The 17968-nt window shown below is 23.1% G+C and overlaps 5 protein-coding genes across 5 annotated transcripts; 2 read left to right on the top strand and 3 right to left on the bottom strand.

Moving 5' to 3' along the window:
* Nucleotides 1-12: 12 nt before the first annotated feature.
* Nucleotides 13-1555, bottom strand: LOC122712407. Its single transcript, XM_043932067.1, has one exon. It carries the CDS (start codon nucleotides 1418-1420, stop codon nucleotides 119-121), a length of 1302 nt encoding a protein of 433 aa, XP_043788002.1. The 5' UTR covers nucleotides 1421-1555; the 3' UTR covers nucleotides 13-118.
* Nucleotides 1556-1702: 147 nt separating this feature from the next.
* On the bottom strand, nucleotides 1703-5837 carry LOC122712408. The gene is made up of 8 exons (XM_043932068.1): nucleotides 5731-5837; nucleotides 5177-5368; nucleotides 4955-5033; nucleotides 4613-4864; nucleotides 3230-3451; nucleotides 2917-3098; nucleotides 2583-2713; nucleotides 1703-1854 (listed from the first exon to the last, which is right to left on the bottom strand). The coding sequence occupies exons 1-8, from the start codon at nucleotides 5835-5837 to the stop codon at nucleotides 1754-1756; spliced, it is 1266 nt and encodes a 421-aa protein (XP_043788003.1). The 3' UTR covers nucleotides 1703-1753.
* A 656-nt stretch (nucleotides 5838-6493) lies between these two features.
* LOC122712409 (tRNA pseudouridine synthase-like 1) lies at nucleotides 6494-8215 on the top strand. Its single transcript, XM_043932069.1, has 6 exons — nucleotides 6494-6632; nucleotides 6859-6996; nucleotides 7089-7223; nucleotides 7309-7455; nucleotides 7552-7786; nucleotides 7946-8215. Exons 1-6 carry the CDS (start codon nucleotides 6586-6588, stop codon nucleotides 8186-8188), a joined length of 945 nt encoding a protein of 314 aa, XP_043788004.1. The 5' UTR covers nucleotides 6494-6585; the 3' UTR covers nucleotides 8189-8215.
* On the top strand, nucleotides 8215-8891 carry LOC122712410 (dual specificity protein phosphatase 19-like). The gene has a single exon (XM_043932070.1). It carries the CDS (start codon nucleotides 8224-8226, stop codon nucleotides 8863-8865), a length of 642 nt encoding a protein of 213 aa, XP_043788005.1. The 5' UTR covers nucleotides 8215-8223; the 3' UTR covers nucleotides 8866-8891.
* Nucleotides 8892-8959: 68 nt separating this feature from the next.
* On the bottom strand, nucleotides 8960-17489 carry LOC122712406 (vigilin). Its single transcript, XM_043932065.1, has 22 exons — nucleotides 17421-17489; nucleotides 16413-16615; nucleotides 16109-16324; nucleotides 15830-16036; nucleotides 15507-15722; nucleotides 15222-15405; nucleotides 14819-15133; nucleotides 14619-14728; nucleotides 14372-14528; nucleotides 13715-13890; nucleotides 13496-13627; nucleotides 13278-13424; nucleotides 12955-13113; nucleotides 12714-12848; nucleotides 12387-12605; nucleotides 12172-12307; nucleotides 11949-12100; nucleotides 11740-11868; nucleotides 11524-11634; nucleotides 11229-11426; nucleotides 10936-11154; nucleotides 8960-10846 (listed from the first exon to the last, which is right to left on the bottom strand). Exons 2-22 carry the CDS (start codon nucleotides 16572-16574, stop codon nucleotides 10625-10627), a joined length of 3702 nt encoding a protein of 1233 aa, XP_043788000.1. The 5' UTR covers nucleotides 16575-16615; nucleotides 17421-17489; the 3' UTR covers nucleotides 8960-10624.
* Nucleotides 17490-17968: the final 479 nt, after the last annotated feature.

Raw genomic sequence — 17968 nt, 5'->3', positions numbered from 1 at the left:
ATTTACATAATATTGTACATATTTAAAATATCTTGTAATAATTAACAATATTATATTTTATTGAAAACTTATCTTAAAGTGCAAAAAAAAATATGCTCTATTAATTAACTAATAAAAATTATGTTGGTTTCGGTAATTCATTTAACCGAAAACTAAACTCAACTAATTCAGTAACAGTTTCTGTTAAACGTTTATTATATATTGGATCAATTTCCATGAGTTTAAGTACTGTTTCATTTCTATTTTTAAATTCAAATTCATGATAACTGTTAGGATTACCCAAAATTTCTGCTCCTAATTTCTCATCTAATAATACAGTTTGAAAATATATAGCTGCAGTAATTATAGCGGCTAATCTCTGTTCTTCTATTCCTTCAATTAATTCTGACCAAGCTGGAATTTCCACAGAAATTGTTTTTGTTGAGTTCAGAGTTTCATGTAACACACTATAGTAATGCTTTAACATAGTTTCTTCCCAAGTTACTCGAAAATCACGGTCAGTACAAAGATATAGGAGTTGTGCTACATCATGCGCCAAAGGACAATATCTGATCAATTGAAAATCAATCAACAGACACTTTGGAGGTACACTATTATTAAACATCAGATTGTTTCCCCATAAATCTCCATGACTAATTACATTCTTTTTTATAGATGACATTTTCAAAGCTGCATATACTTCTTTACAAGTTTTTGGTATTAAACTAGCATCCAGATTAAGATGTTTAGCAATGGCAACTATAGCATTCACACTTACATCAAACCATTCGCTAGTCTTTCCAGTCTCAGAGAAAGCATTTTCTATGAAAGCTTGCGGATATAATTCCTTCAGAGATTTTCCAAGACGTGCTTCTGCCAACAAAGAGCATGCATGTAATTTAGCAATGGTTGTTAAACTAGACACAATGAGTTCCTTGTTGAACAATTTATTTCTCAATGAGTAACCCTTGATACTTAAATCTTCGAATAATAACAAATTTTTTTTTACTAAGAAACAAGTTGCCGTCCATGATTCATCTTTATAATTATGATATAACTGTGGAATTATGTCACGGTAAAAAATTTTTTCTTTCAAAAAGACACATTTATCGAGCACGTATTCAGCTTGAATTGGTAAATCGTATGGTACAGTTTTAACAAAAAAAGTTAGTATATCTTTTCCATTTGTGGTTTTAATTTCCACGTTGAGCCTTTGATGGGATCCGAGAAATCCAAGCTTTCCATCAGAATATGATCTCAGAGAGTACTTTTGTACAACTGCTTTATCACTTGAGATACGTTTGACTAGAGTTTGCACTTCTTGAAATGTGAGCAAATTATAACTATGAATATTAGAAAATAATTTTTTATCATTCAAGCATTCTGATGCGATTTCAATTTCTAACTCTGATTTTGACATGATTGAGAAAGTAAATATCATATCGTGAAATAGTCTTTATATAAGTATCAATGATAAAGTGATTTCTTTATGTATTTATGATGTACTTATGATACTTATATCTTTAATTTCGTATGCATATCTATCGACAAATAATATAAAGATAAAACAGCAATAAATTTTCGGATCATGTTAATATAGAACATATATTATCTATATTATTAAACTATTTGCTCTATCTTTTCTTTGAAATATACAATATGCAAAATTCGTGAAATAATTACATTTAATGTGTAAAAAATCAATAATTAAAAAGATAATATAAATTTAATCTCTATTCACATTTTAATATTTTGATTCAATAAAATTAGGATCTTATATTATTTTGTCTCGACGAATGAATAACCAATATGGTATTTCAAAAATACTTAAAATACTGGCACCCATGAAAAGACCAATTGCACTTCCAACTGAAACTAAAAATAACATCATTAAATTATAATAAAAAAAAATTTTATAGTATAATATTGTAAGATAATATCATGCAAGATACTTCAGACATAAAAAAATTTAGAAATACATGATACTTATCGATAAAATATCAAAAATCTTTTTACAAACACAAAATCAGAGTTGTTTGCTATAATATAACAAATTATAGCTTCAATGTATTCATATATAACAAGTAAAAATTTTCCTATATGGTAATCACAATAAGAGATACATATGTTAAACAATTGATAATAGCAAAAGATTATATTTAAGAATGATAATGAGTATATTCTATATTTTGATCATCACATAATATATATATATATCTTTATCTCAAACAAATAAAAAATTGATTACTTATGATGATACTTTATGAAACAAAATATTTTGTATAACATTACATTTTATAGTTCTATAATTAATTAAATTATTGATATATTATCTATATATGAAATCCGAGTAAAAAATATAGTTTTTTGTAAGATTTTTATCTGAATTTTTGAAGGTAACTTTATATCTTTTCGCAATTTCTTCATTAATTTGCCGGAAGCATTATTTGTTTGATAATGATAATAGCATTAATCATGAAGGAAATTTAAAAAAAAAGAAACATAAATATTTAACTTTGAATAAATAATTTTCATTTTTTTATCAAATGATATATGATTTAAATAGATAGAATTATAATTGCTCATAATAATAATTAAATTACCTATAACGTTTAAAAGATCGTTGACCACATATCGACGATATCGTATCATTGGATGTGAAAGCAAAGTAAAATGAAGACGTGTATATTTTTCACCTAAAGGATCATATTTATAAGATTCAAGCAATTGTTCCCTATAATACAAAATATCATATTATATTTAAGAATATCATAAGTTAATTTTAAAAAAAAATTAATAAACATTTTATGTTTAAAAATTGAATCACATAATGCTTTATGCTTAAAAAAATGTTATTTGTAATCTAAAATACAATATGTATATATTTTTTTTATATTAAGATATTTTCAATCATTAATATTTTTACAGGATTCATACACAGCCAATGATGTTCCCTCACAATCCGGAACACATTCATCCATAAGTGATTGCATATTGAAATTCATCTTATTAGCATATATGCAAGACATTTCCGTACTATTGCAAACTCTTGTTCCATGAGGCACAAAATAATAAAAATTTACGCAACCACAGAGCTTTATCATCCGTTCTATAATTATCTATAAATAGCATTCATTTTTTACTATTAATAAAATCATAAATTATATGAAATTCTTTAATTGATCGATAATAAGTATAATATTTGAAAAAGATTTGGTATATTTGTTCTGAAAGAGAAAAATTGACGTACTTCTACATAACATGAATCTCTACTATAAATGTCAAATAAATTGTATGCTCGTTTTTCATTAGGAAATCGACAACCTCTGTGTTCGATCGCAATTTTTTTTACGCCATCCTCATTAAATGTGTCTTCCATTGTAAATCCAACTCGAGTTGTGTGTCCGATTTTTAAAATTACATGACTCAAGCTTTTAAATATTGGTAATTGTAAATTGTTGAGAACATGTACCTAAAATTGCATAATTTTTATCAATTGTTTTCTTTTTTTTTCTTTAAATAATTATATAATAAAACATTTTCTCGAAATGTGTCAAAATATATTATATATTAATAATACTAAAAAGTATTAATAATACTTCAACATATATCTTATATGATTTTATAATCTTCAATAGGCGTTTTCTATAAATTTTAATATATTAAATATGAATCTGCAAAAAATTTTTTCCACGATTGTTTAAAAAATCAATTTTAAAAAAATTACAATTTTTTAGCTTTGAAAATGTTTTGTATTCTCACAATGATAATTATTCAATAGTAATAATTCATAAAATGATTCTATGAATTCTCACGAATCACGAAAATAATAAATTATTAAATTATAAACATTTAAATATGTTTAAATAATAATTAAAGTTAAAAAAATGCCGAAAACATTCATTTTTGCTGGTATTTTTTAATTTATTTTAAAAATTAATCATAATCTATGTGATAAAATAGATTCTAGATTAAGAAAAATATCGAAAAAAATTACAAAATTATTTTTATTTTTAATATAAAAGTAAAATAAAAATATGTAATAGAGATAATCGCCCGTCATTGATTACTATTACTACAACAATATAAATATAATAAATATAATATTATATAAATTCGTATTATTATCTACTTATTTATAAATACTTAATGATTCATTAGTGATATTATTATGTATTATTTTAACATGACCTCAGACAATTGATAAAACTAATTGCATTGCTAATGGAATTTTGAAAAGCTTTATTAAAAATCAACAATGTAAATTTAAATCTCTGTTTTTTATGTGTATTTTACTTTTTTAAAAAGTTTTTATAATGTGCTGCCATATTTCTTCAATAATAATTGTAATTTTTCGATAAATACTTTTTCTTAGATCATTGAATATTGTTAATAATATTGTTTATTATATTATTTATAAATATAATATTGTTATAAATATAATATAATTTATAAGATATATGTATATAAGATATCTTTATAAAAATTATATTAAAATAATTAAGAATTAAAGATTAATTATTTAATAATTTCAATTCTAATTCTAATTTTGAATTTCAGCTGAAATCATTGCAATAAAATGAAAATTGGTGAATTATTAATTAAATTAAAATATTAAAAAATAGATACGAACTGTAAATCCATTATAAAGATGTTGTTTCATTCTTGCATCTACAGAAATATCAATGATAAGATCACCATATTTCACGGTACGATTTACAAAGAAATGCACGTTTGATTTATCAAATTTTTTCAAATGAAATGTATTTATCGCAAGGCAATAACCCACGCCAGTTTTTCTTAATTCCTGGAATTTAGTACAACAATCGAATTTTATGTTGTTCCAACTGCATTCCGCAAAGAACTCTTTACAAGGAATACGTATCTATGATAAATATTTATAATATATTAACTTGTTCTGTATTCAATAAGTATAATATATTTAATTTCATAAAAATGAATAATAATTCTTCACCTCTTCGTAGAAAGACAGAAGTTCTTCAGATGAATATTTAAAAACTTTTCGAGGCGCATCAGTGAATGATCCTGGATTCCTTAAAAACATTTATTTATATTTTATTCTTAGAAATTGATAATTAGATGTTTTTAGAAATATCTTTAAAAAATTCGAGTTTATGAAAATTAGTTTCAATTATAATATAAAATAATAAACCATTTTAATTTTAATATAACATACAATATGAAATATCTTTTCAATATAGGAGCGGAAGTAATACAAAAAGCAACGGCAGGAAAAGGTATCTGCCAGTCAACATAAGTAGTTTCAGCAGTTAAAGCAACAGGATATTGAACATAATTTATCAATACATCTTTAATCATGTTTGTACAACCCCACCAACATAATACACAAAATATGAGCCAGAATAATCTGTAAATTAATATAATAAATTAATATCGTTATTATAAAAATATAAAATTTCTTTGGATTAATTAAATGTATTCAATATGTATAATTCAAATTTTAAATTCTAAAGTATGTAAATTTTCTGTTTACATATATAAAAATATATATATATAATAATAATTATAATATATAATATAAAATATATAATAATAAATATAATTTTTATAAAAAAACATATATATATGTAAAAATTAAAATATTATATTTATATATTTTATATAAATTTATATATTAATATATATTATATTTATATATTTCAAATCTATTATCTATCAATTATTTAATTACAATTTTTATAATAATAATTTTTAAATAAATACGATTACCGTTCTATATATGATAATTGATCGTCTACGAGATATTTAACACCATGTATATTGCAATTTGTTAAATATTGTTTGATAATTTTCCACCAAATGAATTTTATTTTCATTATTAAATCAAATAAATACTAAAATAGTAGATTAAAACTAACAAAATTGACTAAACTGTCGTGATTGTAACGAATCGATTTAATATAATATAAATAACTTTATAAATTATACAGAATTTGATTTAATCTTTTATTACTTACACAAATTAATGATTATTTTATTACGTAGGTATATTTCTATGTATATTATTCTATATATTTTTATAAATTCTTTTAAAAATTAATTGAATAAATGCAGAAATATTCAAATTATTTATATTATATATAAATATATTTATACATTTTTATTAAAATATTGATAATTGAAATATATTAAATTTATAATTTGATTTGATTAAAATGAACGAGACACTATTTGAATAGTTTTTTTATTGATTTAGAATAACAATATTAATTATAATTATTAAAAATTTTGTAAGAAAACTTGAATTTTTTGCGAAATTTTTCCATTCTGATAATATATAGTTTTATAATAAAATTACTTAATAATATAAAATTAATAAAAGTAGTTTCAAATAACATTATTGTTATTAGAATAGTTAGATAATTGCATTTAATTTATATTAATTTATAAATATCTTTTTTAAATCCATGTATAAATACATGTTAGCATTTATACCGATAAATTTACTCATATAAGTAGTAAATACTTTAAGGTTAAAGTTACTTTTTTACAAAAAGTCAATTTTATATCAGAAATTGCTATTCAGTTTAAATTAAACAATTAGTAACACGTTATAGTTAAAAAATGAGAAGATATTTTATCAAATTTTCATATCTTGGTACACAATATAGGTATAATTATATATATGTATTTATACATATTTAGATCATAAATTTATTTCTAAATTTAATATTAAAAAATATTATTGTTAAAAAATGTTAAGAAAATATAAAATATATAAATAGCAGAGAATAAAATCTGAAATTTAACAATAAAAATTTATTATATTATTTATATAGTATTATTTAAATATTAAAGTATTATTAAAACATAAAAAAATTTTATTTTTATATTTAGAGGAATGCAAAAAAATGTAATTCAAGATGAAAATATTATAATACGTGATATTGATACTATTCAAGGAGTTTTGGAAAATGCTTTTACAACTTTAATACCAAAATGTATAGAATGGCCAAAGATAACTTGTTCTAGCAGGTAAATATTTAATTATATATATAATTAATATTTAATATTATATTGAATAAGTATATATTATACAATAATTATAAAATAATTAAAATTCATAGAACAGATATTGGTGTACATAGTATGTGTAATTTAGCTCACATTGATATAAAAAATAAATATGACTCTATTTATTATCCCAATGATACACTTAAATTTGTGAATCGATATCTTCTTAATTGTGATCATAATATAAGGTAAATATATATTTAAAATTTTCATATTTTTTAATCATATTATTTTATATTTTTTAATCACAAATTATTTATATATTATTTTCAGGTTATTAGAATTTATTCCAGTAAAAAAGACTTTTCATGTAAGGAAACTTGTAAACTCTAGAACTTATCTTTATAGATTTTTAGTAGCTAAAAATAAAGATGAACATAGAATTCCCGTTACAGAATTAAATCAGTGTTTTCATGTCAGGTATAATTTATATCTGTGAAAAAGATATGTTTATTATATAAAATATAATAAATATGTTTATTGTATAAAAAATTATATAAATTGTTTTTATTACAGATCAAATACTTTTGATTCTGAAAGAATAAAACGTGCAACACAACTTTTTATGGGAACAAAAGATTTTAGAACATTTTGTGCAAAAAGTATAACTAATAAATCAATTAATTATGTACGAAATTTGAATAGTTTAACTATAGAAAAAGGTTATCCACTTATGCCAAATGATCCTTTATCTCAAAACTTTGAATATTGGAATATTATATGTTCAGCAAAAGGTTTCTTATATAAACAGGTATGATTAACAAATATTTTTTTATAAATAAAATTCACACATACATAAAGGATATAGATATTAATTTTATTATTAATTTTTTATAAATATTATATTATTATAGATTAAAATATATAATAATTATAGATATATTAATATTATTAATATTTTTTTTTATAGGTTAGACGAATTGTCGGTGCTTTAATTGCTTTAGGTTCAGATAAAATAACAGAAAAAGATATAAGTGTAATGTTACAAGTTCCTGGTCATCATAATTATCTTCCTCAGATACAGACAGCTCCAGCTTATGGTTTATATCTTATGAATGTAGGATATTGCCATGAAAAATTAAATGAATATATTGTAAAATACAAAATTTCTGATAATAATATAATTATACCATTAGATACAGATGAAATCTAATATATATTTTTAGAAATTTATGTAAATATCATTAAATGATTTTTTTGATCAATTTTATATTTTCCTTTCTTCATATTATTTGCATATTGATAATGGATTTAAACAGTTTAATAAAAAATAAAAAATTAGAATTAAAAAAATGTAAAACTATTGTAACTAATACACTTGGTCAAAAATATGAAGAGTATAATGGAATAAAAAGGAAATTATCCTTTACAGGAACACCATTTGTAATAGATAATAAACCTGATTTACAGATTGCACAAGTAATACAAGGATTGTTCCTAAGCTCACAAGATCCAATTATAAACAAAGAAATATTACAAAAACATAAAATTCGTCATGTTTTAAGTATTGGTATTGATGTACCAGTAAAATTTGATGACATTAAGTATTATTATTGTGAATTGTTGGATTTACCCGAATCTGATCTAATTGTAGTAATTAAAAAATGTATCAGAATTATACACAAACATCGCGATGAAAATATTCTTGTACATTGTAATGCTGGTATATCTCGTTCACCAGCGATTATTATATCTTATATAATGGCTCTTCAAAAAATATCATATGATGATGCATATAATAAGGTAAAAAATATAAGAAATTGTATTAAACCTAATGAAGGATTTGTACAGCAATTAAAAACATTACCAAACATTACAACTATGTTATAATAAATAAATGTCAAATGTTATTATAATATATTGTCTCATAATTTATTTAATGCTATAAAGAAAAAAGAAAAAATAACACTATCTTAACAATAGATTAATTATATATATATATATATTATTACAGTAGAGAATTTATATATTATGACATAATGTGTACAGAGAATATTATTTCATAATTACAATTACTTTGTATTTATAATTCATTAGAAAAGGTACATTCATGCACAGCATCTATCAAATTGTTAGCCAAAACTAAGCATATTAAAATTGCTAATTCTGGCATTTTGTATAAACCATGCATTGGAGATGACATATAAGTCGTCGTACCAAGTAGTTTTATAAAAATTACTGTAAATCTAAAAAATATAGATGAATTTCTGTATACATGATAGTATCTATTTGTGATAGTAGTATATTATTGTACCTGCAAGTACAATAGCTATCATATTGATTATATATATGTATATATATAATAATGTAATTATTATCAATATTTATATAATGTATATATATATACATTTATATATATATGTGTATGTATATATATGTAAATATACATATATATATACATGTATATTTATATATAATTATGTATAATCTAATATTCACATTCCTCCAACAATTGAAATGAGCTGTCCTGAAGAAAATAGACAAGGCACTTGAACCGAATATTTTTTTCTTAGCTAGTTGGCCTCATAAATAGTAGAATGCAAAAATTTGCACATCATACAGCAAACAGTAAAATAAAAAGAATAAATAAAATCAGCTATTCAAAGAATACGACATATCACTTGCATTATAAATATCCATGATTCTTTTCTTTTAATGATGCCAATGATTTCGTATCTGGTCTTTAATAACTGCGTAAAGCAGTACAAAAATAGCAAGGCCTTCTAAAGATTATGTTCCTTCAATATACATTATATAATCACTAATTTCTGCTTTTCTTAAGTCCAGCATTTAATAATATACATGATCAACTATCTTTTATTGGCAGATTCGTTCACTTTATAGCACATTGCAATTTCAAGAGCATAAAGCGATTTTATTAATTAATATACTAGCTATAAAAAAGCAGGAAAATTATACTTAGGAACGTTTTCCTTAGAAAGACCTTAAAGCTTCACATTTTGCAAAAAATTTGTATAGACTCTAATATCATCATAATGTAATTCAGAAACAATTCCACTTAAGTCCAACATAACAAAAAAATGCAATTTATATGTACAAAAAATATAAATAAATTAACAAAATATGCTTGGTTAAACGCAAACGCATTTAGCCACGCAATCTATACGAATAGAGACAATCTGGGAAATATATAATATACACAAAAAATTAGTTCCTACAAGAGAAGCCACAGTCTTAAGTACAACATATCTGTACCTGAAAGGCATATTAGCAGAATTAAAAGTTATGAAGAAATCAAATGTTTTTTTGTGAATGAAATTACGCATAATTTGCGTCTGACTGTATGTGTGAATATTTCTAACATGGCAATCAACTAAAATCATGCGTTACAGTTACAGATACATAGGTAATTAGTATATGAACTGTAAATATAAACACCATCGTCAAATGTTATGTAGTAAACCAGTATCAGAGTCCAATAGAGTGGCCAGGTCGTATGCAGCAACATCAGTAATGGAACAGGGAACCACCTAGCACTAATGTGTGTACCCTTCTGTATTGTTTGTCAGAGGAAAGTTCATATATTATGTTTATCTTATGTTTCATTGACTTTTACTCTATATAAATATTAACGTTTCACACCCCAAGGACCATCAGGATTAGTCACAGGTACGTGAGAATATCCAGCAAATTGTGGAAACTCTTCAACACTAGCAGTATTTGGAGCACTTTGCTGTTGCTGTTCCCACGGTCCTCCTTTTACTACAAAGCCCGAATTTCCAGAATTTCTTTCATCTCGTTGAGGTGAACGCAAATTTTCGCGATATTCATTTTCTAAAACATCTTGAATCTAAAATACAATAAATATTATGTAACATAAAATTATTTATCGATTTTATGAAAATAAATGATTTTACATATATTTTATATTAAACTTACATATTCTTCTTCTAAATTCAATAAACGATCCTTAGCATCAGCTACATTTTCTTCTGTACCAACAATTGTTACAATATTAGGATCAGGATCGGTTTTCCTTGGAAATTTAATATCCACTTTAAATTCATCCATTATTTTACGAATATTTCTACCTTTCGAACCAATTAAACGCGAATGTACAGCAGCATTTATATGTACTTCTTCTTTTGTCAAGCCATTCTAAATTATGTGAATATATTTCATTAATTATCATTATATTTATAAAATAAATCTTAAGTAGGCAATATACTTACTAATTCATTAACAATTTTCATAATATCATCTCTTGCAGTACAAGCATTTTTTTCGTAACCAGTGATTGTAATGATATGTTCTTCAGGATCACCTTTACGTGGAAAATTAATTTGAACATCATGATCACTACGTATCTTATTAATCACGGCTCCTTTTCGTCCAATTATTTTTGGATGATATTCTGGATCAACTTCAATCTAAAATAAAATTAGTTAAATAAATTTATTTATAATTTTTCAAAATATTATGTTATAATAATATATTATTAATAATTATTATATATAGTAAATTTACCTTCAATTCAAATGATTTCAAAGCTCTATCTTGTCGTTCAGCTTCCAAAGCTTTACACTTATCAAGAATGGCTTGTTTTGCATTTTCAACACATGATGGTGTTCCAGAAATCTAAATAAAAAAAATAATTTTAAATTAAATATTATATTAATATTATATCTTAATATTAAATATCATATTATATTTACATATATATATATATATATATATATATACCTTAATATAATCAAGTTTTTCCTCCGCTGGAGATAACATGATATGAACATCATACGTATTCATTAATTCTCGCACATCACGACCTTTTTGTCCTATTATAGAGCGATGAAGGTCAAATGGTACCTCTACCTAAAAATTATATTAAAATTACGTAATTCTTTGTAAATTATTAAATTATTTTTTATATAATTACTAATAACAATATTAACTTCTATTGTAATTGGTACAAGATCAAGCAGTGCTTGTTTAGCAGCTGCAACATTCTCTGGTTGTCCTGTGATACGAATAATATCACAAGCTGGAACAGTTTCAGAAATTTCGCCATTTTCACCATTCATTTGTTCTACTACACGTTGTTCATCTAAAATATGAATATCTTGATTACAAATTTTATAATTTTTTTTTTTAAATTTCAATTAATTTTAAATTAACCATATGTATCCCGATCAGGAAATTTAATTTGTACATCATATTCAGATGTAATCATTTGCACTTTACGTCCTTTTGCTCCCATAACTGTACGATGATGTTTTTGAGGTATTATGCATTCTTCTGTTACCATTGATTCCTAAAAAGTAACAATTATATATAAAATAATTATAAGAATATACAACAAATAAAAAAAAAATACAAGTTAAAAAATTTACCAATTCTTGTACAATTTCACGCATCCGTTGTTTCGCTGCTTCTATACATTCATGCGATCCTTTCAAAATTACACGATCACTATCAACACCAGCTCGAGGAAATGAAATTTGTACTCCTCCACATTCATCTGCTATACGATGTAATACACCTCCTCTTCGAGCTACAAAATGTCTATGATGTTTCGGATCGATACGAATTTCACCTTCAGTAATATTATCCTATAAAATAGATCAAATATAAAAAATAATTTGATTTATATGAAAAATAATTTTAATATTAAAGACAGATTTCAATATAATTAAAAATAACTATGATTAAAGATTTACAATTTCGCTAATCGTAGCTTCTAATTCAGCTTTAGCTTTTTCAACAGCTTCCTTTTTGCCCATTATTGTAATTACTTCTTTATCTTGATCATCTTCTGTTGGAAATATAATACGTGCTCCTGTGGATTCTCTTATCTAAGTAAATAAATCAAATAAAACACGATATATATAATTAAATATAACATATCATAACACATTATATGTAATTATATAATATAAGTTATATTATTAAATAACTAACTTTTTTAATATTAGCACCATTCTTTCCAATAAGAAATTTATGATGTTGTACTTTGGCACGTACTTCAGCTGAATAACTGGACAATTGCTTTTCATTTGTAAGTTCAAGTAACTGTTGTTTCGCTTTTTCAACATCTTCTTTAGGCCCTCTAATAGTTACCTATGAACAAAATATTTTAATATGAATAAAATAATATTAATATGAATAATTTTAATATAAATTATAATAATATATAATAATAATAATTTTAATAAATAATTTTAATATGAATAAAATATTTTAATATTTATACATTTAATTCTGATAGTTTCAAATTAAATTACCTTATCACTTCGACTCTCTGCTGTAGGAAATTTAATTGCAACACCACCACAATCTTCCATAATAGAATGAATTAATTTTCCACCAGTACCAATAAGAGAATTATAAAATTTTGGTGGTATTACTATCTCATCAGTAATAATATTGGCCTAATACAAAAAATTACTTAATATAAATTAAAATTAATAATTCAATATTTTTATAAGAATATTAATATTACCAATTCGTTTTGTATTTTTTGAATCATTTCTTTAGCTTTCTCCACGTTTTCTTTTTTGCCCGTGATAGTTATAACATCGCTTTTTTCGCCTTCAGCAGGTAAATCAATTTTAGTTTGTGTTTCTTCTCTAATCTAAAAATTAAAAAATTAAGATAATATATATGTTATATTTGTAATTTATTTTAAAAATATATAAAAATAAAATATTTGGATACCAACTTTACGAATATTAACTCCACCTTTTCCAATGACAAACTTATGAAATTGCTTAAAAATAGGTACCTCTAAGACATAATTATTTTCATTCAGTTCTTTTACTAATTTCATTAAATACTTATGGCACTTGTCTACATCTTCTTTGGGTCCTCTAATTTTTACAATATCTCCTTTTTCACCTGTAAATAAAAAATTTTTAATTAAAAATATTTTTAATTTAAATAAAAAAATAACTTTTTAAATTTTTCGTATATTTTTTTTATTTAATAACTATGACATTGTTTTTAAAAAGTTTAAAAAATTGTTTTAAAAAGTTATAATTTTCTTAGTTTTATACAAAATATAATCATTTTAAAAAATAGGATATTTTGTATTACAACTTTTCATAATTTTTAAATTTCAAATTCGGAATGTGAATAAATTTAATAAAAAAAATATTTTTTTATAGAAAATTTAAATATATTTTATAGAACATATTTTTTATATAACATAGAAAATTTTATATAAATAGAAAATTATAAACTATCAAATTAAATTATAAACTTCTAAATATGAATAAATTCTCTCTTTGGTTAATTGCCAATAAGAATCGAGGTCTTTCAAATGTTTGTACCTGGCATAAATCCGAGTTCTAGTTATTGCATATATTATGCTACATACCTGGACCAGGAATAGTAATCTGTACTTGATTAAACTTATCTCTAATTTCTTTGATATTATCTCCTTTATTTCCAATAATACTAGGATAATAACGATGATCTATTATTACATCTTTCTCTTTTTCATTTTCCAGTTTTTTTACCATTTCTACTAATTCCTATAATGAATTGAAGTATTATATTATAAAATATTATAAAAAAGTTTTGATTATGTAATATTTATAATATATAAAATAAATATTACAAACCGTTTGAGCTTTGAGTACACCAGCAAGATTTCCTTCAATACGAATCACATTACTTCCATCATTTTCAGAAATATTAATTACAACACCTGTCCCTTCTTTTACACGATTTACTAATATAAAATTAAATTTAATAAAAAATTATTAAAAATAATATAGCAATATAAATTTTAATATAATTAAATTATTTCAAAAAAATTTACCATTACATCCATTTTTTCCAATAATATGTTTATAAAATCTAGGATCGACATTTAATTCTGTAAAAGTAAGCTTAGATATAAGATCAGTAGCCATTAATTGAAGCTCATTTTGTGCTTTTTCCACTTCTTCAGGAGGACCTTCGATTTTAATTTTATCTTCTTTTCCAGTAAATTCTACATTCACTTTTGGCATTTCTTGTGTAATACGTTTAATATTAACACCTTTTCTACCAATTATGTATTTATGAATCCAAACAGGTGCTTTCACCACAGCTGTACGAACACTATTTGCTTTTTCATATACTTTATTTAATGCTATAATATTGAATCAAAAAAACGTTTATGCAAACATTTAATTAATGTTCTAATATAAAAATCTCTTAAAAAATACTAAAACGAATACCTTGACCAAGTTTTTCTTGAGGTCCACGAAGAGTAATAGTTCCTGTTGGGGAATCTGATGCAGGCATTTCTACACTGACACCAGTTACTTGTAAGATTTCTGCTATTGTACTACCTCGTGGACCAATAACATATTTGTGTTGAGATTTTGGAACTTCAACTGACACTGTTGTACATCTCTTTTCCTAAATGAGAAATATAATTAATTAATTATAATTTTAATTTTAAGAAGATATAAAAAATAATTTCTATTTAGTAATTTTATAATAATATTTATTATCTATACCATATCTTTATAAATGGCTTCGATTTTTTGTTTTGCTGCTGCAACACCTTCTTTTTCACCAGCAATAGTAATTTCATCTTCTTGTGAATGAGCAGGAGGAATATTAATTCGAGCACCAGTTTCTGCCATCATGGCATTGAGATTCTCATTGTATGCACCATGTATAAATGGATGATAAATTTTTGGCACAGATATTCTTTCAAATGCTTTTCTTGACTAATAAAAAATCTTTGTATATTACTTATATCTTTATATATATATAATATAATTTATATTTAATATTTATATTAAATATTTTTTTTTTTTTTGATATTTTTACTCACTTGTTCATCTGAAATTACTTTAATTTCATGTTCAGCCTTTTCTATTCCTTCTTTAGTTCCTGTAATTGTTATTATATCTGATTGATCTTGCACAGATGGAACATTTATTTTTGTTGCAGTTGTTTTTTCTAGATCTTTTAAACGCTGTCCCTGTTTTCCAAGAATCCAACGATGATGGTCCTTAGGAATACTAATTTGTTTACTTGCCTATAATCAATTGAAAATTCAAAATTTATATTATTTTAATTTTATTATAATATTAATTTTATAATATCAAACCTGGGTCTGAAATGTTGTTAAAATTCTACGTTTTGCTTCAAGCACTTGATTTTGTTTACCAGTTATTAGGAATGTTAAAGATTGATCTTTTGATGTCGCTATTTCAATAATAGTATTTGTTTCTTTCATTATTGTTTTACATGTACGTATAGATTCTCGTTCTCCAAATTTGTCACTATGATCAAATTTTCGTTCCTCACCAGGTACACGAAACATCTAAGTAACAAAATAATAGATGATAAATAATAAAATACAGAATTAGAATAATTAAAAAATTATATAAATATTATAATTAAATTTATACCTGAGTAATAGTTATACGTCCAAGTTGTAAATTGTTATTTATAGAGAAAATATTTAATTTCCCTGAACTTGAACTGGTTGACTCAGGAAGAACTGGGAATGTCTCATCATAAGTAGGTGGCTCATAGGCCGTTCCCTCTTCCATTACTGACTGCTGCTGCATGATGGGGTTGTCCTGTTTCGTGCCAAGTCCTTACAGTAGCACTATAATGAACAATTATATAACATTCATCATAATTTTAAGATTGAATGAAATATAAAAAATAATCTATTAAATAAAATTTTAAAATCTTAAGATTTAATATATTAATATAATTTATAATTCATTTATAATATAATTTATAAGAAAATATATTATACAATTTAGTTTATTGCTATATTTATTTATAATATTTATTCAAAATTATATTTACATAGTAATTCAAATGAAATTATTTTATTGATTAATCATTTAATAACACTATAAAAATTATAAAATATAAATAAAAAAATAAAAAAAAAATGAAAAAGATATGATATTTTTACAGAAATTTAAATGATTGCTGTTTTTGTTTGAACAATCTATATTAAAAATTTATATCTTTATAAAAAAAATTCTGTTTAATATCTTCTTTTAATATAAATATTCAATTATATAATAAATTGATTTTTAAGACATATAATATGAATCATCAAATAGCAATAAAAATTTATAATGATTATTATGTTAAATGAGAAATAGCAAAATAGCAGATTCAAGTTATATGCCAGCATGTCAATGACCACAGAGTAGTTGAACTAGTGACCACCATATGGAATGAAGTATTCACTTGACACGTCACAAGATCGCTAACCTTTTTGAAATGAATGTATGCACGTTGCATAGATCGAAAATAGTACTTGCGTATTTCTATCTCGAAATAAGAAACAGGTAATATAAAGGTGATACCGTTATATTCAAAAAGAAAAAGACAAAATGAAAAAAAAGATTCATATGGGTAGTCTCGACATAACACGAAATAATACTTACTCTACCGTAATAAAGAAATCCGGCCAAGTAATAAACGTATATTACGAAGCCAGTTTAATAGTGATTTGCCTAAAACATTAAAAAATTCATAAATATTAGACACTGATGAACACTTAATCTAATTTAATTATTATCGAGCAAATAATTATCCACTATTCTCACTAACGTACGTCTTTCCTTACCGGTAACGCAAAGTGAAATGAGATAAATATTAGCTGGGTTGCAGAAAGTTACTATAATAGTATAGAGATGTCGAACAGTATTTTCTCATTGCAAACCTTAAGATATAAAAATCACTAGAAAATTGTATTTACAAAAAATATTTACTATAATATTTTTATGATAAAAGTATATTTGAAATAAAACAATTTATTTATTAGAAACTTCATAAAAAATATACATGCAATATAATTATTATAATTTAATTATGATGAAATTAAAATATATATCGATATTTAATTATCTATTTGATACAATAGGAAAACGTATTAATATGCATTAATAAAAAAATAATTGATATTGATTAATGTTGTTATTACTTATTTAAT

Source organism: Apis laboriosa, unplaced genomic scaffold, assembly GCF_014066325.1.
Source record: "Apis laboriosa isolate Shangri-la unplaced genomic scaffold, ASM1406632v1 scaffold1_cov151, whole genome shotgun sequence".
Taxonomy (NCBI): domain Eukaryota; kingdom Metazoa; phylum Arthropoda; class Insecta; order Hymenoptera; family Apidae; genus Apis; species Apis laboriosa.
The sequence above is the reverse complement of the archived record's forward strand: the minus strand, read 5'-3'. Positions and strand labels throughout refer to the sequence as shown.